The following is a 20,287-nucleotide window of genomic DNA, read 5'->3' as shown; positions in this document are numbered from 1 at the left end:
CATCAACGTTCATTTTCACTCTTATCAGCTGCTGAAGTACAAAAACGTTAAAAATCGGTTGTTTTTCACTACAAACTCCCACTGACACAGATAACTTTAACTTTCTTAAAGGACAACAAATGGTTAGGAATTGGTGCAACGTGCCAGAAAACGTTAAAGTTAATTGTATAACAGGAAGAGAACACTGACATTATCCTGGAATATGCAGTTAACCGCATGGATTTAACGTAAATCCTCAACATAGGACCTATATCCCTCAGATCCAGAATTCTTGTAAACTGAAGAAATGCACCAGTACAAATTTTCATTGGTTTTCCAGAAAGCCTATTAAGTGTCTGTCTGGGAAAACATTTCTGCATGGAAAGAGGAGGGTATAAGGTGTGTTTGTCTTGTTTTCGAGGCTGCAGATGATCATTCTTTCTCTCGTGGGTTCTTATATAAATGCCACACTGCTGGTGCCATTATTGATTGAATATCTACATTTAATAAATCTTGTCAGATGCCCACCATTTAAAATAGCTATCCTTCATGGCCATTCAGACAGGAAAGAAATACCACATACAGACAGAAGTGCTGGCCTAGCCCCAGTCGTGTAATGAAACACAGCTGTTGCCTTCAGCGAGGTGCTACAAAAACAAGCCAACATTAATCTGACCGCATGTAATTACGTTGTTAGACCCATTTCAGCGGCGCGTAAATACGCACAAGCCGCGACGCAAGCCTGAGTAAGAATGTTTAAGAATTTATGTATGAAACGTTGCTTATCTTTCAGTAGGGGCGTGGCTATTAAGTCGTGTATTTTCTGTACTTGAAAACCCATGTGTAGAGGGAGTTCTAAGACACTCTCCCAACGACCGCAACATACTCACGAGCACCCAGGGTCGGAACGGTCGAGGAATTAAGTAGGCAACAAGTCCTTGAGTAGCCATTAAGTAGCCAACAAGTCCAAGAGGGGTAAGTCATGCAAAATGTTTATTTGTTCACCGATAATACTATATACATCAACATTCAATGCATTAGCCAATTATCTAGTTTTGGTTGCACCTTGGGGAGGGACACATTGTCAGTAATCAAGTGCACTGTTAAACATTGCTTTGACACGGTGAAAGGTTTTTGTACATCACGGAAAAACGAAACACTAACTTTTTCCTCTGATTTGACAGATGGCGGTTTTTGCAAATCACATTTTGGGAATATTCTTGGATTACTTCAAAAAGACTTCATTGCCTCTTTGGACCCTGTCCCCGTGATACTCTTCTCACCAGCGACTTAATTGTGCAGAATATTGCTGAGATGAATATGTACTATGTAGTAATTGAATTAATAATTGCTGTTTTGTCCATATCCGGCAATGTATTGGTTTGCTGGGCTGTCGCAATCAATACCACTCTGAAAAACGCTACGAACTATTTTTTGGTGTCCTTGGCAGTAGCCGATATTTTGGTTGGTTGTCTTGCCATCCCTTTTGCCATAACTATAAGCATCGGTATCTGTTTGGACTTCTACGGATGCCTTTTCCTCGCCTGCTTTGTTTTGGTACTGACTCAAAGCTCGATATTTAGCCTTCTTGCTGTTGCAATTGACAGATATCTGGCCGTTAAGATCCCTCTAAGGTAAGCAATTTGTGTAGTCTTTCTATCACTCAACTAAATCAACTTACTCACTTATTCCAGTCACTGCAGGCAAGTAAATATCATTGAACTGTCTGTAATCAGATGGATCAATCTCAATGCAAACGACAGTTCAGCTGACTTTTGGTCAGTTGTTCAATGGTCTGGGATGTACAATTTAAATCAATATAATTGGTTGATCAACAACAGGGGGGGGGGGGAAGTAAGTAAGTAAGACTTTATTTATATAGCACTTTTCATACAAGAATTGCAGCTCAAAGTGCTTTACATAAAATCAACAAAAACAATAATACAAGTGTTGATCTAAAACGTTTAACCAAACTAGCCGCACTCTATCTGCGGTCTCTCGAATCCATCTTAGATCCGAGCTGCCACTTGCAGTTTCTAATGAGGGCAGTAAACTCGATTAAACACTGTGTACATATACGCCTGATATAAAACGGGCCTAAAGGGAGGTTATTTTAGTAAATAAATCAAGCTTAAACAGATAATCCTATTATGATTGTCCTTGATTAAAAATAACATGTGTCCTTGTTTAATCTTATAGGCAGGCATAGGCTGCTGTTCGCTGATCATTTCAAGAGATGATGTTAGCCTAGATTATCGAGGTTGCATTATCTATTTGTATTTCATATTGATGTTCTTACCTTGCGTTTTATAATCTTTAACTGTGGCACTTTGGGATTTGCTTCAAATGTAGAGTGCATTACAATAAAATCTATTATTGTTATTAGATTACATTTCTAATGAACACCACTGTTATTTGAAAAGTAATGTTTTTGTTTTGGGGGAAATTGCTTATAGACTGCAAAAACTTGGACTATAAGTTCTGGACTATCACTGACTGCTTTTAGAGGTTAAATGTATTGTGTGATTAAAAAAAAGTACGTAATCAGATTTAGCCTTAGATAGATGAGCCTAACATAATTACATCCCTTCTCTACTCATCTTCAAAGGCAAAGTGTCTGGTGGAGGCAGATTGATTGAATCACTTTAAAAGGTGCATAAATCAGTGATATAATGGATGGCTCAATACCTAGCTCCAGTGTGTCCTTGTATTGATTCAGTGACCACACACACAGCAGTGGTCAGTAGTGGCTGTGACCACATGACAAAGACCACATGAAGACCCGAGAGATCAAGCTGCTAGAGGCCCTCAACCAGCAAGGTGCTTTACGCTTCCAGCTGGTGTTTTTTATAGAAGGCAAATTAAGAGATTAGACTTGTTTATTTCTTTGTCGCCACCTGGGTCTAATGCGTCTGTGGGTGTTTGACAACTTGTGTTTTTCAATCTACAGTTGTTTTCCTTCTAGTACCTAGTACACTTCATCTTTAAGATTAAGCGAGTGTGAATATTAATAGGTTATTTCAATTTGTTATACATCAGGTCTATTCAGAGCCAATTCATACATAAAACGGAATTGAAAGGGGTTCACGTCCGCGCCCAGATATAGCCATACACGACAGCTCTGTTGATGAGGACGGTTGTTTCTAATGTGTGTGTTTGTGAGAATGTCACTTTCAGTGTCTGTGTGTTGGTGTTTTTGGTGGCGTGTTCACACGCACAGACATTTGGGTGGAAATGCACTCATGCATGTGTTTGGCAGGGTCGGAATCCTCAGGGAGGTCGGTTGTCTTTTGGTGCCGACTGTTTTCACAGCTGGCTTTACTGGAAGTGAAAGAGAAGGTCCAGATGTTCCAGGGGGTTCTGCCTGACTCAGTCTCGCTTCAGAAGCTTGCTTTCCTTTGCATGTTTCCCAGAACAAGACCTTGGGGCTATTTTAGTTTCCTTCACACCACCAGTCTTTGCTGGGAAGACAATCCAATAACCTGTCCAATAATCCAAGTTCCTAAAAGGTCTGTACCTTCCGGGGCTTTCCCTGCCATCCAGAGCTCACTTTGCATTCTAAGTCAGAGAGAGAGAGAGAGAGAGAGAGAGAGAGAGAGAGATACTTGACTCCAGCTCTTTGTTTTCATACCTGTGAGAGTGAGACTGGCGCTTTAGAGTGGTGTATTTGCGTACTTGCATGCAAATGAACGTCTACGTCGCGTTGGGTTTTCAGGATTGCTCCCACCGCCTGTTGTGTTGAGACCGAAGCTGAGCCGTGGACACCTATGTGTGTCAAAGCGGATATTGTTTTCCATTTCCACTTGTGGTCTGCAGGCTGGCAGAGGTGCCCCCCCCAGCGGAAGCACAGGAACACAGGGGTTAGAGAGGGGGAGGGGAGGGGGGGGGGTGTAGGGAGGGAGGGAGAGAGAGAAGAAGAAAGGAGAGAGAGATGCCAGTCTGCTGCCGTAATGCCAGAACTAATCCTTTTAGCCGTCCATTCAGTGGCTCTCGCAGATCGGAATTCCGCCCGCTCTGTCGGAGAGGGGAGTTCAACGTTGATGAGAGAGATATGGATCGGCGGATGCCACATCTTAGCCCCCCTGGAACAAGCGCGTATTAAAATCTCTGCCTGGGGAAAGCATGAAGATATAATGTCATGAGTATCACTGACAACTATCTGCCATTGTACTTCCCTCAGTATGTTGATAAAGGTTGAGAAAAAGTTTGTTTGAACAGTGTGGGCAGTGACTTAGCTATATCCATTACTATATTGGAGTTGTTCATTTATAGGTTCTAAAACATGTTGGATTAAGATGGATAATAGCCATGGAAGCGATGATGCCAGGTGTTTTATACAGGGCTCGCCGTCATCCAACAGGATGTACGATCAGAGTGTACACAGAGAACAGGATGCTGATAGTAGTAATGGCTTCGCTGCAACCAGTTCTCTGGTATCGTGCTCATAAAACGCATTGTGAGGTGTGATATTAAAGTCTATTTCATTGGTGGACAGAGTCATAAGAAAGGATGTCCATTGATCTTCCTCTCCGTCCTGCTCTCCAGGTACAGGGAGCTGGTGACAGGCAAAAGGGCCAGAGAGATCATCGCCATTTTATGGATCCTATCCTTCATCATTGGCCTCATCCCCTTCCTGGGCTGGAACCTAAAGGAGCAAGCATGCGCCCCGCTCCCGGAGAACGCCAGCGTCCCGTCGGACAACGCCTCCGACCAGTGCCCTCTGATTGGCCGGGAGGGGGAGCGACACTTCCTGAAGAGCTGCCAGCTCGCCTGCATGTTTGAGAGCGTGGTGGACATGCACTACATGGTCTACTTCAACTTCTTCGGCTGTGTCCTCCCCCCCCTGCTCATCATGCTGGGCATCTACGCCAAGATCTTCACGGTGGCGCGCAAGCAGCTGCGGCAGATCGAGCTCAAGTGCGTGGGCAACGGCGACAGCAGCCCCCACCGCAGCCTGCTGCAGCGCGAGATCCGCGCCGCCAAGTCGCTCTCCATCATCGTGGGGCTGTTCGCCCTGTGCTGGCTGCCCGTCCACATCCTCAACTGCCTGACGCTCTTCTACGGCGACCTGGACAAGTCGCCCTTCGTCATGTACGTGGCCATCATGCTGTCGCACGCCAACTCGGCCGTCAACCCCATCATCTACGCCTACCGCATCCAGGACTTCCGCAACACCTTCCGCAAGATCCTGACGCGCCACTTCCTGTGCCGCAGGGAGGACCTCTACCTTAGCTCCAATGGCAGCAGGCGGAATAAGGACCAGATTCACATGACTATCGACCCGTTACTCTAGGGGGGTGCTGTGATGCGGGTTAGAATCCCCCCCAACACTATTTGTCTTAACTTGTGTTTTATTTTTGAATGCTATTTTCAGTAAGGATAGATATGTTTACAGAACAAAAGGGGTATATTCCATATAACATGCATTGAGGAATTTCCAATATGCCTTGAATGTGGACAGTTATTTATAAATTCCGTGGAGTATCAGTGGTCAGCTGGGGAAATGCATTTGTAGCTAGTACTTTTCATGTTGTGAAGGATTATTTTGTATTTTATTTAGCTGAATCTAACTGGATTTGCAGGACTGTGAAATCGATCCAATTGCAATGTTTGAATTCATTGCTAGGATTTTATTTATCATTCCTACGCATGTCATTGCAACTCAAACACTCCTTTCTGAAGCCTTAATTTTGAGGAAAACAATGTGTTAAGTGTATAGCATTTAGTGTCTGAACAATTTATTTATTTTGATGTAGTTGGGAATGGAAAGACAAAACCACATTATGAAAACCTACGTTGGTTGCACTGTACTTGGGTTTTGATGGACTCCAATAGCAATGTTCTTATAGAAGAAACAGACATACTGCAGAGGAAACTGCAAATGGAAAAATGTAAGCAGGAACCGTTTATGACTGCAACATCAGCAAACTGTTTATGGAGAGGATGAGACACTAGAAAGGTGGACCACTTCATATCTCTAGAGTTTCCTGGAAAACTCAGGAACAGGCCTACATAATGGGAAGCTTGACCGTGCTGTGAAAAACAGTAGTTCAGAGAGAATAAAGGTTTGGACCTGTGGCAAATGAATGAAATGTATCTTTCGTCACCATTCAAAGCCTAATTATTTGAAATGCCGACTGACTCAAACTACAGTCATATGTCCTTTAGACAATGTGTCAGTGACTACCCCCCCCCCTTTCTTAACCCAGACGGACTCCCAGGGCGTGGAGTACCCAGCTGGCATGAACCACCACTGGCAGTCATCTTCATGAACTGTCAACTGCGACAACATTCTCTTGAACTGACAGGAGAAACTGAGGTCTACTCAAGGAGAAACTCTGACAGTCGCCCCCGTATCAGGTTAGCACGCCATGGCGGCTTGGGCGGCCGAGGGGAAGATTAAGCACCCCTCCCCCCAGGCTACCATAGCAGCTGAGACTGCCAACCACAGTAAACAAGTTCAATGAGGAACAGCAGCGTGATTAGAGGTTCTCATGTTTGCGAAAGGGGAAATGACTTTATGTTCATTTCGGAAAATCTTGTATGTCACACCTCCGGCGTGAATCGGTAAATGATGTTTGTCGTCTTAACGGATGCTGCTGCACTTGTTTTCTGGGTGTGATGGTCAGTATCGTGTACTGTATGCTTTGAAGCAGTGACTACTTGAGATTGAATTGGCTGTGATGTTCACCTGAGGTCAAGAGAGAGACCTGCATTTGACGTAATTCCATTCCATTTGAAAATTCCATGAACAAAAGGAGCCAGTGCTGCACTGTCAAAACATGAACATACATATTTGTTTTTAGAAAAATATTTTAGTCAAATCTAAATATTTCAACATGCCTCTTGCTTCTGTGTTGCTGTTGACTGGTGTTTTAATGTCAACTTTTTATGTGGAAAGCATCAAGCACTGGGGATGCAACAACTACAGTATTTCATTTGTCATTGTTAATGTGTTACTTATTCACCTTATATACCAACTCAACAAAAAAAACTCAAGGGCTAAAAAAGGTGTGCTAAACTTCAAGAACATTCTACTGCAGACACTGACATTGCATTGTATTCATTACAGTGTTACATAAGTATAGAGAAACTATCGATGTTAAAGCTTCTAAAACCAGTAAGTGATATCAGACTATTGCCTTTCAGTGGTTTACAAAGAACCATGCAAAAACAAGCTGATGTAAATTCAGTAATTCTGCCTTTCATTCTCACACATTTGTACAAGTGTTTGTACAGTTTTGCCACTAATTAACAAACCACTGGTCACAATGATGTTACATCCCTGCTCAATAAATATTATTTTACTCAACTGATTACAACTGTAAACCAATACTGCTATTTAACATAAAATCAGTATGTATGGTGAATTATTTTGTTAATAAAAACTGTTTATATAAAAATTATACACAAATGTTTATATTGTTAATAGACAGTCTTTCACATAGCTGTACCAGCCAAATCCAACTAAATTCACATACATGCTTGGGAAATACATGTCATTTTGGTTTTCAGAGAAACACACTTAGGTTTTTATATAATGTTATTGTTCCCTATAGACAAAGTGACAAACTTGAGTTCAGATAAGAGGAAACGCAAAGTGAAGCAACACACACTCAGTGAAACAGATGTACGTACATTCTTTGGCCAATGACCAAGAACAAAACACTCAGAACAACACATCTGCAAGAGTCTGAGAGACAAGTTCAAAACCATACAACCACAGCAGCGTTCCCATAGTTCTCTGACGTCTTCACACGAGCCCGATAAGAGGAGGCCATCACGTCCGCCATCCATGGTCAGTCCTGCATGTGTGATAGGTCAGTCCTGCATGTGTGATAGGTCAGTCATGTATGTGTGGTTGACCAGTCCTGCATGTGTGATAGGTCAGTCATGTATGTGTGGTAGGTCAGTCCTGCATGTGTGATAGGTCAGTCATGTATGTGTGGTTGACCAGTCATGTATGTGTGGTAGGTCAGTCATGTATGTGTGGTTGACCAGTCATGTATGTGTGGTAGGTCAGTCATGTATGTGTGATAGGTCAGTCCTGCATGTGTGGTAGGTCAGTCCTGCATGTGTGGTAGTTCAGTCCTGTATGTACAGCAGCAGTCTGGAGGACTAGGACTCCGGGCTAGCTCCCCCAGACAGGATGAGGGACATCTGTTGGTCAGACAACACCTCCAGCCGGGACACTCCCATGGCCTGGCTCAGGTAGGACGCCAGAATGTGCTTACACTGCCAGAGCGAAAAGAAGAATGCTGTTACGTTGTCTCCCAAGCATGATGTGTGAGTGTGGGGGGTAGAGATAGCGAGGGTTAGTGACCAAAGTACGTGTGTGGGGGTTTCGTGTGAGCGCAAGTTCAAACTAGTTTGTGCCGAAGCTTATCGCCATCATCTCGACGGATGCCATCATCTCGACGGATGCCATCATCTCGACGGATGCCCCGGTAATATACTTGTTTTCTACAAGTCGTTATTACATCCGTTGAAAACGAATGTGCCGCCACAACATGAGCGTGCATTCACATTTTTCACGCAGATGCACTTCACCGAACTAAAACGACGTGAGGGCAAAGAGGGTGCAGAGCAGAGTGGAGTGAGTGTGCTGATTCGCTCAGCTATGGGAGAGAACAGGCTGCGGCAGGCCAGTCGGCAACAAACCACAGGCTGCATGAGAAAAAACCCCAGCAGTCCAACAGCAGGCAGCACACGCCCTACTTCTGGAGGGGTGGGGAGTGAGACCCTAGTCTGGCTTTATCAACCCAGTGCGCCCTGGGAGAGAGGGAGGGGGGGGGGGTTTGGGGGGGGGGGGGGCAGTAACATGGTTAATGGAATCTGAGTCGATGACGCTTTAAGGGCTTCTGGCTTTGGTTTATGACCCTCATCTAGGATAAATGGGTATAAATCTGACCCGAAACCTTCTCCAGAAAACACACACCACCGCTGCTGGATAAACAGTGCAAGTAAATGAAGAATATTGGGAAACGTAGTTGGGTCTTTTGGAAAACGTAGTTCTACAGAAATTGGATTTATGTTCTGCCGAAGCAAAAGGAGAGGGTCTTCTGGGTCGGCTGCAGCTCTCGGTTTCTCAGGCTGATTTTAGCCTATTCCTCCGGGGACTAGGTCATGCTGATATCCAGGGTTGAAGTCGAGGTTCTTTTGTAGCAAAAATCTAAATGATACAAATGGCAGGGTCGAGGTGAGACCCTCCCAAAGAGCAGACTAAAATATATCTGTTCCGTTCAGAACAAACAGGCCTATTCTGGGGAGGGGCATGGGGGCGTGAGGGGGCAAATGGGGCCTGAGTGTGCTCCCTGTGTACGCGTGCGTGTGTGTGTGTGCGTGCGTGTGACGGTGCTCACCAGCAGGCTCTCGTTCCTCCTGAGCACTGTGTAGGCGAAGGCCGGACAGGGACAGAAGTGACAGGAGATGAAGCAGGTGTACAGCTTCCCTGATCCCCCCAGCACCTGACACGGACGACACACAGACCCAGTCAAAAGGCAGAACAGGACCAGCGCAATGCCATGTGGATTCATGCACTTTTAAGGTTGCGCCTCAATGGATTACGCTTTGCTTGAAAAAGCATAACAGGCCAAATACTGATTCCAGGCCACAGCATAGTAAGAGTGGTAAATATGCATGTAGCTTGTGCTCCGCCTTTACAGTTCGAGATCAAAACACTGTATCAGAAGTATGAAAATGCCGTCGGTGCTGGTGCTATATTTTCCCGACAGATCAGAGCTCGAACTTTCACCTGCGACACAGAACGGCAGAGGAGCAGGGAAAGTGGGGTCGATGGAGAGGAATGAAGGGAAACAAGCTTGGGTTTTGTAGCCTCCACTCATCTCATCTCCTGAGGTGCTCCAACCTGCCTCGGCACGTCCCACAAACCCTCGCCGCGCCGCCAGGAACGCGAATAGCAGGACCCGCTGACGCCCCTCCCTCTGTCCCTCTTTTAATAATAAACATGTCCTTTGACAGAACTGGTTTGAAGGCGAGGTTGTTCACCTGTGCATCAGCAGCTTCCTCAACAACATTGAGGAAGAAAAGGAAGTACTTACTTCTTTAATATTTCCCCCATCGGTTCGAGCACAATGTATATAATAGCTTTTGGTGATAAGAACTCGCGCTCTACTCAACGACAACTCTTTCCATACTGTGTGGCACTCTTTTGAACTTCAGCTCTTCAGCACATGACACACGGGGATATTAGGTCTAAAGATTAGTCAGCCGTGCCAACATAACTAATGCTTCCCAAGAAAGCAGAACAGGCTCCATTATTTCCTGCGGGTGACAAATTCTCAGTCGTGTAGTCTCGCTAAATTACCTTGGCTGTGACCTACAAAAATAAAACACCTCATTTGTAATAAGTGACACGTCATTATAAATGAATCACGGCAGGGACAATTACAAGGAGGTGAGCTGGTGGTGCAGGAGAGAGCAGAGAACCCGGCAGGCAGACGACAGGCTCGCCTTGGATGTGGAAAGAACTGAAGGATTTACCATGTGCATGCTAATCCCAATCAACATGGCATCATTATTACTGTATAGCATGTCCTGCATCGCTATATTCATACTATTTCACTGATTGCATAATACTGTCGTGACTCACATTAGTGAAGGTCAGTCTTGTATTCATGACATGGTATACACAAAGGGGGTAACTGGTTCTCAGTGCAGCTGTTGGGTTCCTACATGGCCATGCTGGAGAAGGCCTCCTGGGTCATGTGATATTTAAAGCCAATGGACAGGAAGACTGGATGCCTAGGTCAAGACCAGACTATAGGGGCCTGGGTCTTACAGGAACTTGTCTGTCTGGGCCAGAATGAGAGCTGCCAGGATCATCATGGGAATGAACTAGAAGGCTGTTTGTGATGCGGCTGTTGTAGCCTATCATTATCTGTACTGCTTCACTGACTTCCCTATCACAATGTGATAGGGAAGTCACTCATTCATCATTACATAATCTTATATTTCCTATGTTGTTTACGTGTTTATGTTAACTGTATCTATCTATCTATCTATCTATCTATCTATCTATGTAGCTATGCTTCAGAGACACTTTGATACTGATTACCTTCACTTCTTTGATGAGGCCATTATTCTTGTCTAGTATTAGATCGCTCCTCTGGTGACTAACAAAATTTAAATCCAGAGCCTAGACGGAAGTCACACCGTTGGTGGAGAATGACCTTTTCTTTTTCCACAAGGGGAGCTATGTCGTGGGAGAAACCAAGGAGAGCTGCTTCCAGCTTCTGAAGACTAAGTCATTGAAAACCAGCTCACATCAGGGGGAGTTTTTTTTTTTGTCCCCCAAGCTGGCATGCACTGGTGCCATAGCTGCGACCACAAAGCAGCGTGCCGGCCCGCACAAAACCCCCTCTCTCTTTCACTGACGGTGTCCTTCCACAGCACTGGCAGATATCCAGGAGCTAGGGAGGGGAATCCAAAGGCAGGCTGTAAATCTGGAGATATCTCTCAGTCTCTGTCGATGATAAAACCAGGAGCTGGGTCTCCCAGAAGCAGACATCTGGCTTCAGTCCTGTTACGAAAGCTGGCCCTCGTGGGACTACTCACAGGGCAGGCTGGACGGGGTCTGACGGTAAGAGGTTTAGAGAGCCCCAACTTGAGTCTCTGAGCTCCAGAGTTGTGGCCAGCTTTTGCAGAAAATTGAATTTTGCGGGAAGTCATGTCCCTTAGAAACCAACCAAAATGCTCAAGAGCTGTGTGCTCAATTGTTTTGATGGCTTTATTCATGTAGAGGGATATAATTCCACCTGGGTTCCCCTTATCGGAAACTAGTCTTACAAAACACACCGCACAGACATGAAAGGCTCATGTTTCAGTCACGCTTTGCTTCTTTCAACAGAGCGGAGGATGAACAGCGTTTCACAATTTTGTACAAACCATTCGTCACATTTTACCACAAATGTTTCAATCCAGAAACGCATAACATGGAGCTAAAAGGAGTAAAACAAATCTGCAAACGTTTTTATATTAATACACAGCCGTGAAGAAACTGTTGGTCATTGGTAGTCCTCCGACGGTGTTATAAAGACTTTTAAAGGTCACTAAGAGAACAGTTGCTTACATTCCGTCAGGAAGTACGGTTTATAGAGCAGCGGCCATGAAATGATAACATGCTTCTGAAAGCTGCTGATGCCACCGCTGTCTATAAACCTCTGGATAAGAGCGTCTGCTAAATGACTAAATGTAAACCACCAGCCAGCACCAGGGGCTCAGAAAGCAGCAGTGCCTCTAAATGGCCCAGGGGGTGGGGGGGGGGGGGGGGGGGGGGGGGGTAAGGTCATGGTTACCCCATACTCCACTCTCGGGGTGGGGTGGTTCCGGTTAAGGTTCAAGTTGCTATTGGTGGGGGTGGTGGTGGTGGTGGGGGGGGGGGGGGCGTTAACTACAGACACATGACCATGATGGATGGTGACAGATATGTGATTGTGAGGTGAACAGTGAACAGTGTGTCTACAGCCCACTGGAGTGTGTGGTGCTTCGGGTGGAGGGTGTCAAAAATATCATAGTGTGACACCTGCTTGTGCAACTCCCCAACCTGGTGCTCAGGTGCCATGGGGACAAGGCTGTTTAAATGTCTTAAATTCACGACACGCTTCATCTATAGTTTTCAGGGAGGCATTAGCATAACAGGTAAGGCAGCACGTAACACACCCTTCGCACACGTTAATAGGAACAACTGTGATGTGTGTCACTCATCTCTGTGTTGAAACATGACAGTGCGTAGATGGTTTACGCCTCACTTATGGATTAACAGGCAAACCAAAAGCAATCTCTCTCCAAACTCAGAGTTTGCCCATCAAATTGATTATTCACAAGCCATGAATGTTTAAAATTGCCCTTTCAAAAAGCAGCTTCCCCAAAAACTGGTTTCACCTTTTCCATGTGAAAGTTCCTGGGACCACACCGTCAACACCAGACAGACTCCACCCCCCCCCCCCCCCCCGTTTTCATTCTAAAAAGGTCACCTGAAGCCATGAGCAAGGTGTGATAAACAACTAGTATCAAGCTGGAGGAGCAGGGAAAGGCCCTTTGTTCTACGCAGACGTGCGCGAGGTTCTCGGGAAACGAGCCATGGCTCGGCCGCACAGACTCTTCCTCGGAACTAGAAGAGTACACGTTTTCCATCTGAGGTTATTTCAAGTGTTTCTAAGATATTGCGTCCGCCTTACTAACCAACTTCCCGTAAAGTTCCCATAATTTCTTTCGGGATTTCTTAAAAGCCTTGAGAGAGATATATGGGCTGGTGAGGTGACAGTGCCAGAAATCTGCGTCGGTTACTCTGGATGACGATGTGGCCCCAGAAAAGAGAGTGCGACTTTTCAAGAGATATCCTCTCGTAGAATCTTGAACAGATGAGAGGTGAATGGAAATGTATGTTTGGATCATTCTAAAAGTAGGGCAGAATAATGGAAAGGCAGGAACACTCAGTGGGAGACTGACCATGGAAGTTCGGGCTTTCTGCTCAGCTGCTCCCAGTCTGTGGAATGCTCTCCCTGATCACCTGAGGACACCACAGACTGTGGATGCTTTTAAACGTGGCCTCAAAACCCACCTTTTTAACAGAGCCGTTGGTTGATTGACTCTTTTATTCTGTCCTGTTTTCTTTTTTGGTCGACATGGTTGTTCTTTTTTTTCGCCCTTTCTTGTTTTTAACCTGTAGCACTTTGAGATTTTAGTTAATAAAAAGTGCATTATAAATGTGATTATTATTATTATGTTTAGTGAGACATTAGAAGCAGGGGTGTCACCATGATATTGAAAATATTCAACGTCTCTAATTGACAATGAAAAGGCATAAGGAATATAAAAGGATACAGCCTGCTCTTCCTTCCAGATATTAAATGAATGAGATCGCCTTCTGCAGCTGAATCACAGGATTCTCCCCAAATATGGTCACCCTGACTGTAAAAAGGCACGCTAACCTAAACCAGGACCCAATTAGCGCAGCATCCATATAAACCAAACCCACAGCTTTATCCGGTCCTATAGCCTACTCACTCAGACCTCCAAATGCTTTGCCTTCATGTAAACATCTTTCGATGGTACGGATGGATGAAAACAAAAGCTTTGCTTGTGCAATATAGCCTCGTCCATTTTAAATCCCGACCAGAAAGGAAGTAAGATATGACTCTCAAAAAACACGTTTATTTATTTTTTCAGACGGAAGACTGAAGAATTAGTCTGAGTAAGGTCTAAAATGTTGGAAGATAACTCACTGATGACTTAACCGGCTGCCCTCTAAATCATTTGAGGACAAAGCTAAAAGTGGAAAGGCAGGACGCGGCTTGGAGAAAACCTCAGACTGGCCAGTCACTGTGTAGCTTCAACCTCCGTCACCACATAAATATCAACCTGCTTATAAAGCAGGAAGCACAAGGTGAAAAGGTCAACAACCATCTCCTAAGTACGACCAGAAAGGCTCATTAAACTGTCACTGGACTCTATTTAGCACTTAGAGGACCATCAACTCTGCCATGTGAAGGTTTTGTGTACCTACTGGTTATAACTTCTTGGATGAAAAACATCCTGCCGCTTAAACTGAAGAAATAAACTGAATTCTAAAGAATATGCCTTCTGCCAGTGCTTCACAGTACAGTGAGAGTCGCATTGATTTCCCTTTCAAACTGAAACACTGTTTGAGACCGGACATCTGAAAACCGTTTTGGCCTAACTGATTGAAACAATTAATGAAAGCACAATAGAATTATTTCCCAAACAGAAACCATACACTTTTAGAGCTCATTGTTTTTTTAGTTCCTTTTACACAAAACTATGTTTGCACCCAGACTTCCTGAAGAAGTTTCCAGGAAACTTGGGTCACAGTGACCACAACCACACTGAACAGGAATGACAGCAATATACCTAGAAGAATGGAGTTCCCTTGGGTCTTAAGTGCAATATTTAAGTTAGATTGTATGTCAACTGTAAGATAACTACACATCGAGAGGGAGTAATGTCAGTGAACCAGTTAAGAAGCTCAAGAACTAGGCTAGCAGTTATTTTCCAAAAGGGATTCTGCATTTGGTCAGAGTTGTTCACTCAATGTTTGGCCAACTGGGATTGGCGAGTTGGCTTGAGCCATACATGGGTGTGTGTGTTCGAGGGTGAGTACGGTGTGGGTCGGGAGAACCAGACCTGGAAGGCTTTTCTTCCACTGGGAGAAGAGACACAGGTTACAGAGCGCTGGTCCACCAGGTCCAGGGCCTGCAGTGCACACGACCCAAACACGAACCTCAGGCTGGGGCAGGAGAGGGAGAGAGCACTTTAAAAACATGAGGTCAGTTCTAACTGGATATAACTGAGTTTGGCCTAAATACAGGACAGACATGGAGATAAGTGGTATTTTCAAGTAAAACAGGACATGGAGTCAGGTTTGAGATTTGACTAATCATCCTAGTCATCACAATGGAAGTGACCGCTACAGAGGAAGGGGAGCCCAATGTCCCTTACTCTCAGCCACATCATCCACAAGATCTTCATGGAAGGCCACACTAACATGGGCAAGTCTGGGAGAGGCTGTCCCAGTTCTGGAAAACAACTTGTATAAAGGCAAAGTCATCCTCCCTCCAAATAAAACACCCACCTTTTTACATTAAACACTGACTCAGTGTCACTGATGTGAAAGTTTGCGTCAATAAAAAAACAATATAAAGTGGAAATTGTAGTTTATATACAAGGGAGAATACTCACGCAATAAGCAGGTCATCAGGAACTGACGAAAAAGAGGTAGAGAGAGAGAACAAATGTGTTTAATTTGTTCTTCAGTTTTATTAGTTGTTGTTAGTAAATGCTTTTACAGATTATAGAGTTATTGAAAATGCATTAGCAATTTCCTGTTTATTATCAGGTAGGTTTACCAGGCTTATGAAGAATAAGAGACATATATCGTTACAGGTTGATGTCTCCTCCCCTGCCTGTTGCGGAGTTTGGTAACACTAAAACAGACATTTATTATAATTGGGGTAAGTTAATTCCAGAGGGCGCAGTGTGCTTCGGCTAGGTGCCTTTAGGATAATTGTCAAACCAAACGTCAGAATGAAACAATGAACAGCCCCCACAATATACGTACACACAAAAATCTACAGAAATCTCAGCAGTGAAAACGTATTGATTCGATCTTGGTAAGTAAGGTAACGGGGCCTAATGCATCTGTCGTTATGAGGCAATACAACAGTACCATCTACTGGTAAGGCCAGAACACAGTCCTTTCTCCGGAGTTATAAGTTTAGCGAGTCGATAGGATGCACATTTATGAATACGTCATTTGATCACTAGCTACTTACTTAGAGACGTTTCGTGGAATGTTTTCTGAATATCTTGTAAAAGCTGCTCTGCCACTGCAGGTAATGAGGACATCTCTCATTCACGGCCACAACACTAACCAGTAACTAGCTAGAGCGACATTTTCAATAACTCGGGAGGGAGAATCTATTTTCCTGTTGAGTCCTTGAGAACTTTTCAAAATAAAGTATATTTTATTAGTATTAAAATATTAAGTAGGGGCCGGTTCAAAGTAAACGTAGGCGTATGGTACACGATAGTTACAGTAGCATAAACAAGATAATAACACACTATTAAGGATAGGCCTGATTAAAATCAGAACGTTGGATTCGTTTTTCACCAATCAGAAGACTGGGGGAATGCAGTCAACATTGACTCCAAGTTATCATTATGGCAGCGTAAGATCGGATGACACAAAAATAAACGTCTTTTAACTGAGGGGAGTGGTTATAATTTTTTCAAGAAGAGAAAGTTATGCTACATCAAAGCTAATATTTGATTTTCCTTTATCTTGATATGGTGAAAATACTGAGCTGACATTTGACTATATGCTCTATAAATGCTTGAGCTTGAACAACTACCACCTACACACAACAGTTGTCAATTTGAGCTTTGATGTTCATTTAAATGGTCTGATTTTTGTTTGGTTTCTTCTGGGACCGTATGGGCTCTACTTGGACATACCTCTTCTTCTATGTCATAGCCAAAGCTCAAATCTGTTTTCCCCCTGACCAGAAAATATATGGTATATTTAGAGTTGTAATAGTTTCTCTCAGAATTTAATGAAAGATGGATGGATAATAGTAAGTACCCTCCAATAGCCATGTAATTGTTGATATATATACACCACTTATAGCCTATTACACATTCTGACAGCTGAATTAATTTCACCCCATGTTAATGTGGCGCAAGAGTTCATTAGCATAACTAATTAATGGACAAAAGTAAACTCATTAGGACTAAAGGTCCAAAGACACTTTTTTGTACAAATCTGTATCAGTGAATGTGATAGTGAAATGATTCCCATACCCATGTTAAGAGGTTTTACGTTTTGACGTTCAAATAGAAAGTCCCCTGACCTTTATTTTGAAATTATTGTAAGAAATAAACCGGAAGTGAATGTTTTTTATTGAGGCTGGCATCACCCTGCTCATCCTAGGTTGAAGCATTAAACTTTTACAATCTTTGGTAACACCTAAACGTTTGTAAATTCAGAAGGATACCCAGCCCTTTGCTTAGGCGGAATATTTATGATATCAACATTTCTGCCTAGAACTTTGCTATCTGCATCAGCAGACCAACGAAGAAGAAAGTGAATCGCAATGGCGACTCCCATGCACAGAATTATTGCCCGACGACAGGCGTAAGTTCTCAAATGTGTTTCTTCATCATTTGTTGTAGTGCTACATAGTATTAATTTGCACAATATTGTTTGGACGTGTTTTACAGTAATCAACATATTATACTCTTTCGACAAGTTAATCTCAACATTAAGTTAGCAAGTGTGTGTGATAGCTAATGTTTGATACTACCTAGAGCTAGCTTATATGCTATTAGCCATTCCCGCTGCGTTGCTGTGAATGCAAACAAATTGCAGTTACTTAACTAGCTTACTACATAGCTATATAGTCAACTGCTAGAAACTAAATACGTCTGTAACAACGTAACACATTGTTGCTAGCTAGCTGTCTGATTGGTAAAACATCTTTAAGTCGAATATTAGTGTGTACTCATGTAATAGAGCAGTGGTTCTCAACCCTGGTCCTCAAGTACCCCCTGTCCTGCATGTTATAGATGTTTCCCTGCTCCAACACACCTGATTCAAATGAATGGGTTGTTATCTAGTTATGCAGAAGCCTGCTAATGACCATTCCTTTGAATCAGGTGTGTTGGAACAGGGAAATATCTAAAACATGCAGGACAGGGGGTACTTGAGGACCAAGGTTGAGAACCACTTTAGTAGAGAACTTCACAATTTAGCAGTGGCCCTGTCTAGGAGGACGTGTCTAAATTAGTCAGTGATCGTACCAAGACCTTGCGTTAACATTTAAAAATCATAACCAACAATACTAACGTTTAATGTCTGAATGGAGCATTGTGTTTACCAAAATGGTCTTACTTAATGTCCTTTTAATTTCAGGGAAGCAAATAAACAACATGTGCGATGTCAGAAGTGTTTGGAATTTGGCCACTGGACATATGAGTGTTCAGGAAAGCGTAAATATCTTCACAGACCATCAAGAACAGTAGAGATGAAAAAGAAACTCAAAGAGAATGAGAATAAGCAGGCCAATATTACAGGGTAAGCTTATTTCATGAAATGAATCCTGGGAATATTCTCTGTTTCTTATTGAATGGTTCATTACAGCTAAGACTGGCACCATACGTGACTGCCAGTGTTGAATATGCTTGTACAATATAAAGGGATAGTGTATGCCCCTATCCCTATATATGGATATTGATAGATATGGTTAATTAAGTAATTTGCTCTCATGCTTGCTTGTAGATGTACAAAGAGGAGATGCCACAGGTATTCGTTGCCAGGCTATCCATCATCAGTTGCCTTGGAAAATGTATAAGTCCAGACAAATAAATGAAGGAAAAAACTATAATTGTAAAATACTGCCATCTTGTGATATAATTTGGAACTAGATGGAAGGAGCCATTTTCCATTTTGACTGAGGTTGGTTGGCTTAAAAATATTTAATCTCTCATCCACTAAATTATATTGTCATCTATTTACAGTCCAGGAAGAGAAGGCTCCTCTGAGAGAAAACCAAAAAAGAAAAGGTAACTAAAGCCTTCTTTTTAGACATTATTGGGAAATGTTAACATTTCTACTGTTTGGATTTCATAGTATAACAGACAATTTTTTGGTTGTGTGGACAGCTTCAAGTGTACCGTGCGTGTTTTGTCGCTTGGTTTCAGGTCAAAAGACAGCAGCAGTAGTAGCAGTAGTGATTCTGACAGTTCCTCCAGTGACTCCTCGTCTGACAGCAGTGACTCCTCCAGTTCCTCGGATGACGACAGTGACAGCAGTAGTGACAGCTCCAGCTCCTCTTCCTCCTCAAGTTCCAGTTCAGACTCTGGCTCAAATAGTGACAATGACTCAGACCAAGGCCCACCAAAGAAGAAGAAAAAGAAGAAATAGACGATAGTTCCTGAAACCCCTCCCCTGGCTTAATGTATTATTAGACGTCTTGTATGGATTAGCGTGATAAACATTTCAGATATTAACCTTGCAGCAAAGCAGAGGCTACAACTGTCCATCACTACCATGTCTATATCTATCTGATCCTTTTAGTAACAAGTATGTGGGGCGAGGGGGTTTTCTGGACAGAGTCAGGTTGGTGTACATATGCCAAGCAGTCAAGCCTTTTTGTACCTTCCCTTACCATTATAAAAACATTGAGTCCAGCGTCATACCTGCTTTTCAGTTTGATGTCATATTCTGCGTTACCCAAATTAGGAATTTAGGTCTAGAAAAATGGAAGTGTTTTACACATTGATGGGAAAGTTTGAGTTAATACAATTGACGTAATTCTTATTTTTCTACTGTAAAGTAATGCTTTAAATGAAAAGCTAATTGAGTTTTGATGGAAAATTCGTTTTTATTTTAATTGAATGCACATTGTAACTGGAATTTCAAAAAAGTAATGTTTTGAAGTTTATTCGTTTCTGGAATATTGGAAAAACTTATTTAGCTGAAGTGTATAACTTTTTAGTAATGTGTCTGAATGGGATGTCGATTTGTATCATTGCATTTAAATATTTTTTCATTAAAGCAGTACACAGAAACATGGAGTGATTAACATGAACGTGACATTTTTGTGGTGAAAACTGCCAAAATGTGAATCTGATTTGATTATACATTGTATATATACTGTACATATATATTATATATATATAATATATATGTATGTACGAAGGAGAACTTTAGTTGTTTTGCCAAATACATTACTAAATAAAAAATACTAACAATTACAATAGAGTTCCT

General features: G+C 43.0%; 3 protein-coding genes across 4 annotated transcripts; 2 read left to right on the top strand and 1 right to left on the bottom strand.

Annotated features, from left to right (window-relative positions):
- Positions 1–838: 838 nt before the first annotated feature.
- adora2b (adenosine A2b receptor) lies at positions 839–7,383 on the top strand. The gene is made up of 3 exons (XM_067257829.1): positions 839–954; positions 1,164–1,613; positions 4,525–7,383. Exons 2-3 carry the CDS (start codon positions 1,294–1,296, stop codon positions 5,270–5,272), a joined length of 1,068 nt encoding a protein of 355 aa, XP_067113930.1. The 5' UTR covers positions 839–954; positions 1,164–1,293; the 3' UTR covers positions 5,273–7,383.
- On the bottom strand, positions 7,313–16,412 carry zswim7 (zinc finger, SWIM-type containing 7). Its single transcript, XM_067257830.1, has 5 exons — positions 16,293–16,412; positions 15,700–15,721; positions 15,145–15,247; positions 9,342–9,446; positions 7,313–8,214 (listed from the first exon to the last, which is right to left on the bottom strand). Exons 1-5 carry the CDS (start codon positions 16,363–16,365, stop codon positions 8,098–8,100), a joined length of 420 nt encoding a protein of 139 aa, XP_067113931.1. The 5' UTR covers positions 16,366–16,412; the 3' UTR covers positions 7,313–8,097.
- A 995-nt stretch (positions 16,413–17,407) lies between these two features.
- Positions 17,408–20,092, top strand: zcchc10 (zinc finger, CCHC domain containing 10). Of its 2 annotated transcripts, XM_067257478.1 has the most exons (5): positions 17,448–17,478; positions 17,564–17,653; positions 18,431–18,592; positions 19,036–19,080; positions 19,219–20,092. In XM_067257478.1, the coding sequence occupies exons 2-5, from the start codon at positions 17,613–17,615 to the stop codon at positions 19,439–19,441; spliced, it is 471 nt and encodes a 156-aa protein (XP_067113579.1). In that variant the 5' UTR covers positions 17,448–17,478; positions 17,564–17,612; the 3' UTR covers positions 19,442–20,092. The 2 variants fall into 2 exon arrangements, with proteins under 2 accessions (XP_067113578.1, XP_067113579.1); XM_067257477.1 differs by having other exon boundaries at positions 17,408–17,653.
- Positions 20,093–20,287: the final 195 nt, after the last annotated feature.

Source organism: Osmerus mordax, chromosome 19, assembly GCF_038355195.1.
Source record: "Osmerus mordax isolate fOsmMor3 chromosome 19, fOsmMor3.pri, whole genome shotgun sequence".
In the NCBI taxonomy this organism is placed as follows: domain Eukaryota; kingdom Metazoa; phylum Chordata; class Actinopteri; order Osmeriformes; family Osmeridae; genus Osmerus; species Osmerus mordax.
Note: the sequence above shows the minus strand (reverse complement) of the source record. Positions and strands in the feature narration are given on the sequence as shown.

Bases quoted from the DNA above. Each gene is read 5' to 3' on its own strand.
- adora2b (XM_067257829.1), top strand. From the start codon at position 1,294: ATGAATATGTACTATGTAGTAATTGAATTAATAATTGCTGTTTTGTCC. The intron at 1,614-4,524 runs GTAAGCAATTTG...CCTGCTCTCCAG, and splicing joins GCCGTTAAGATCCCTCTAAG to GTACAGGGAGCTGGTGACAG.
- zswim7 (XM_067257830.1), bottom strand. From the start codon at position 16,365: ATGTCCTCATTACCTGCAGTGGCAGAGCAGCTTTTACAAGATATTCAG. The intron at 15,722-16,292 runs GTAAGTAGCTAG...CTTTTTCGTCAG, and splicing joins ATTCCACGAAACGTCTCTAA to TTCCTGATGACCTGCTTATT. The intron at 15,248-15,699 runs GTGAGTATTCTC...CTCCTGCCCCAG, and splicing joins CCTGATGACCTGCTTATTGC to CCTGAGGTTCGTGTTTGGGT.
- zcchc10 (XM_067257477.1), top strand. From the start codon at position 17,613: ATGGCGACTCCCATGCACAGAATTATTGCCCGACGACAGGC. The intron at 17,654-18,430 runs GTAAGTTCTCAA...TTTTAATTTCAG, and splicing joins ATTATTGCCCGACGACAGGC to GGAAGCAAATAAACAACATG. The intron at 18,593-19,035 runs GTAAGCTTATTT...ATCTATTTACAG, and splicing joins AAGCAGGCCAATATTACAGG to TCCAGGAAGAGAAGGCTCCT.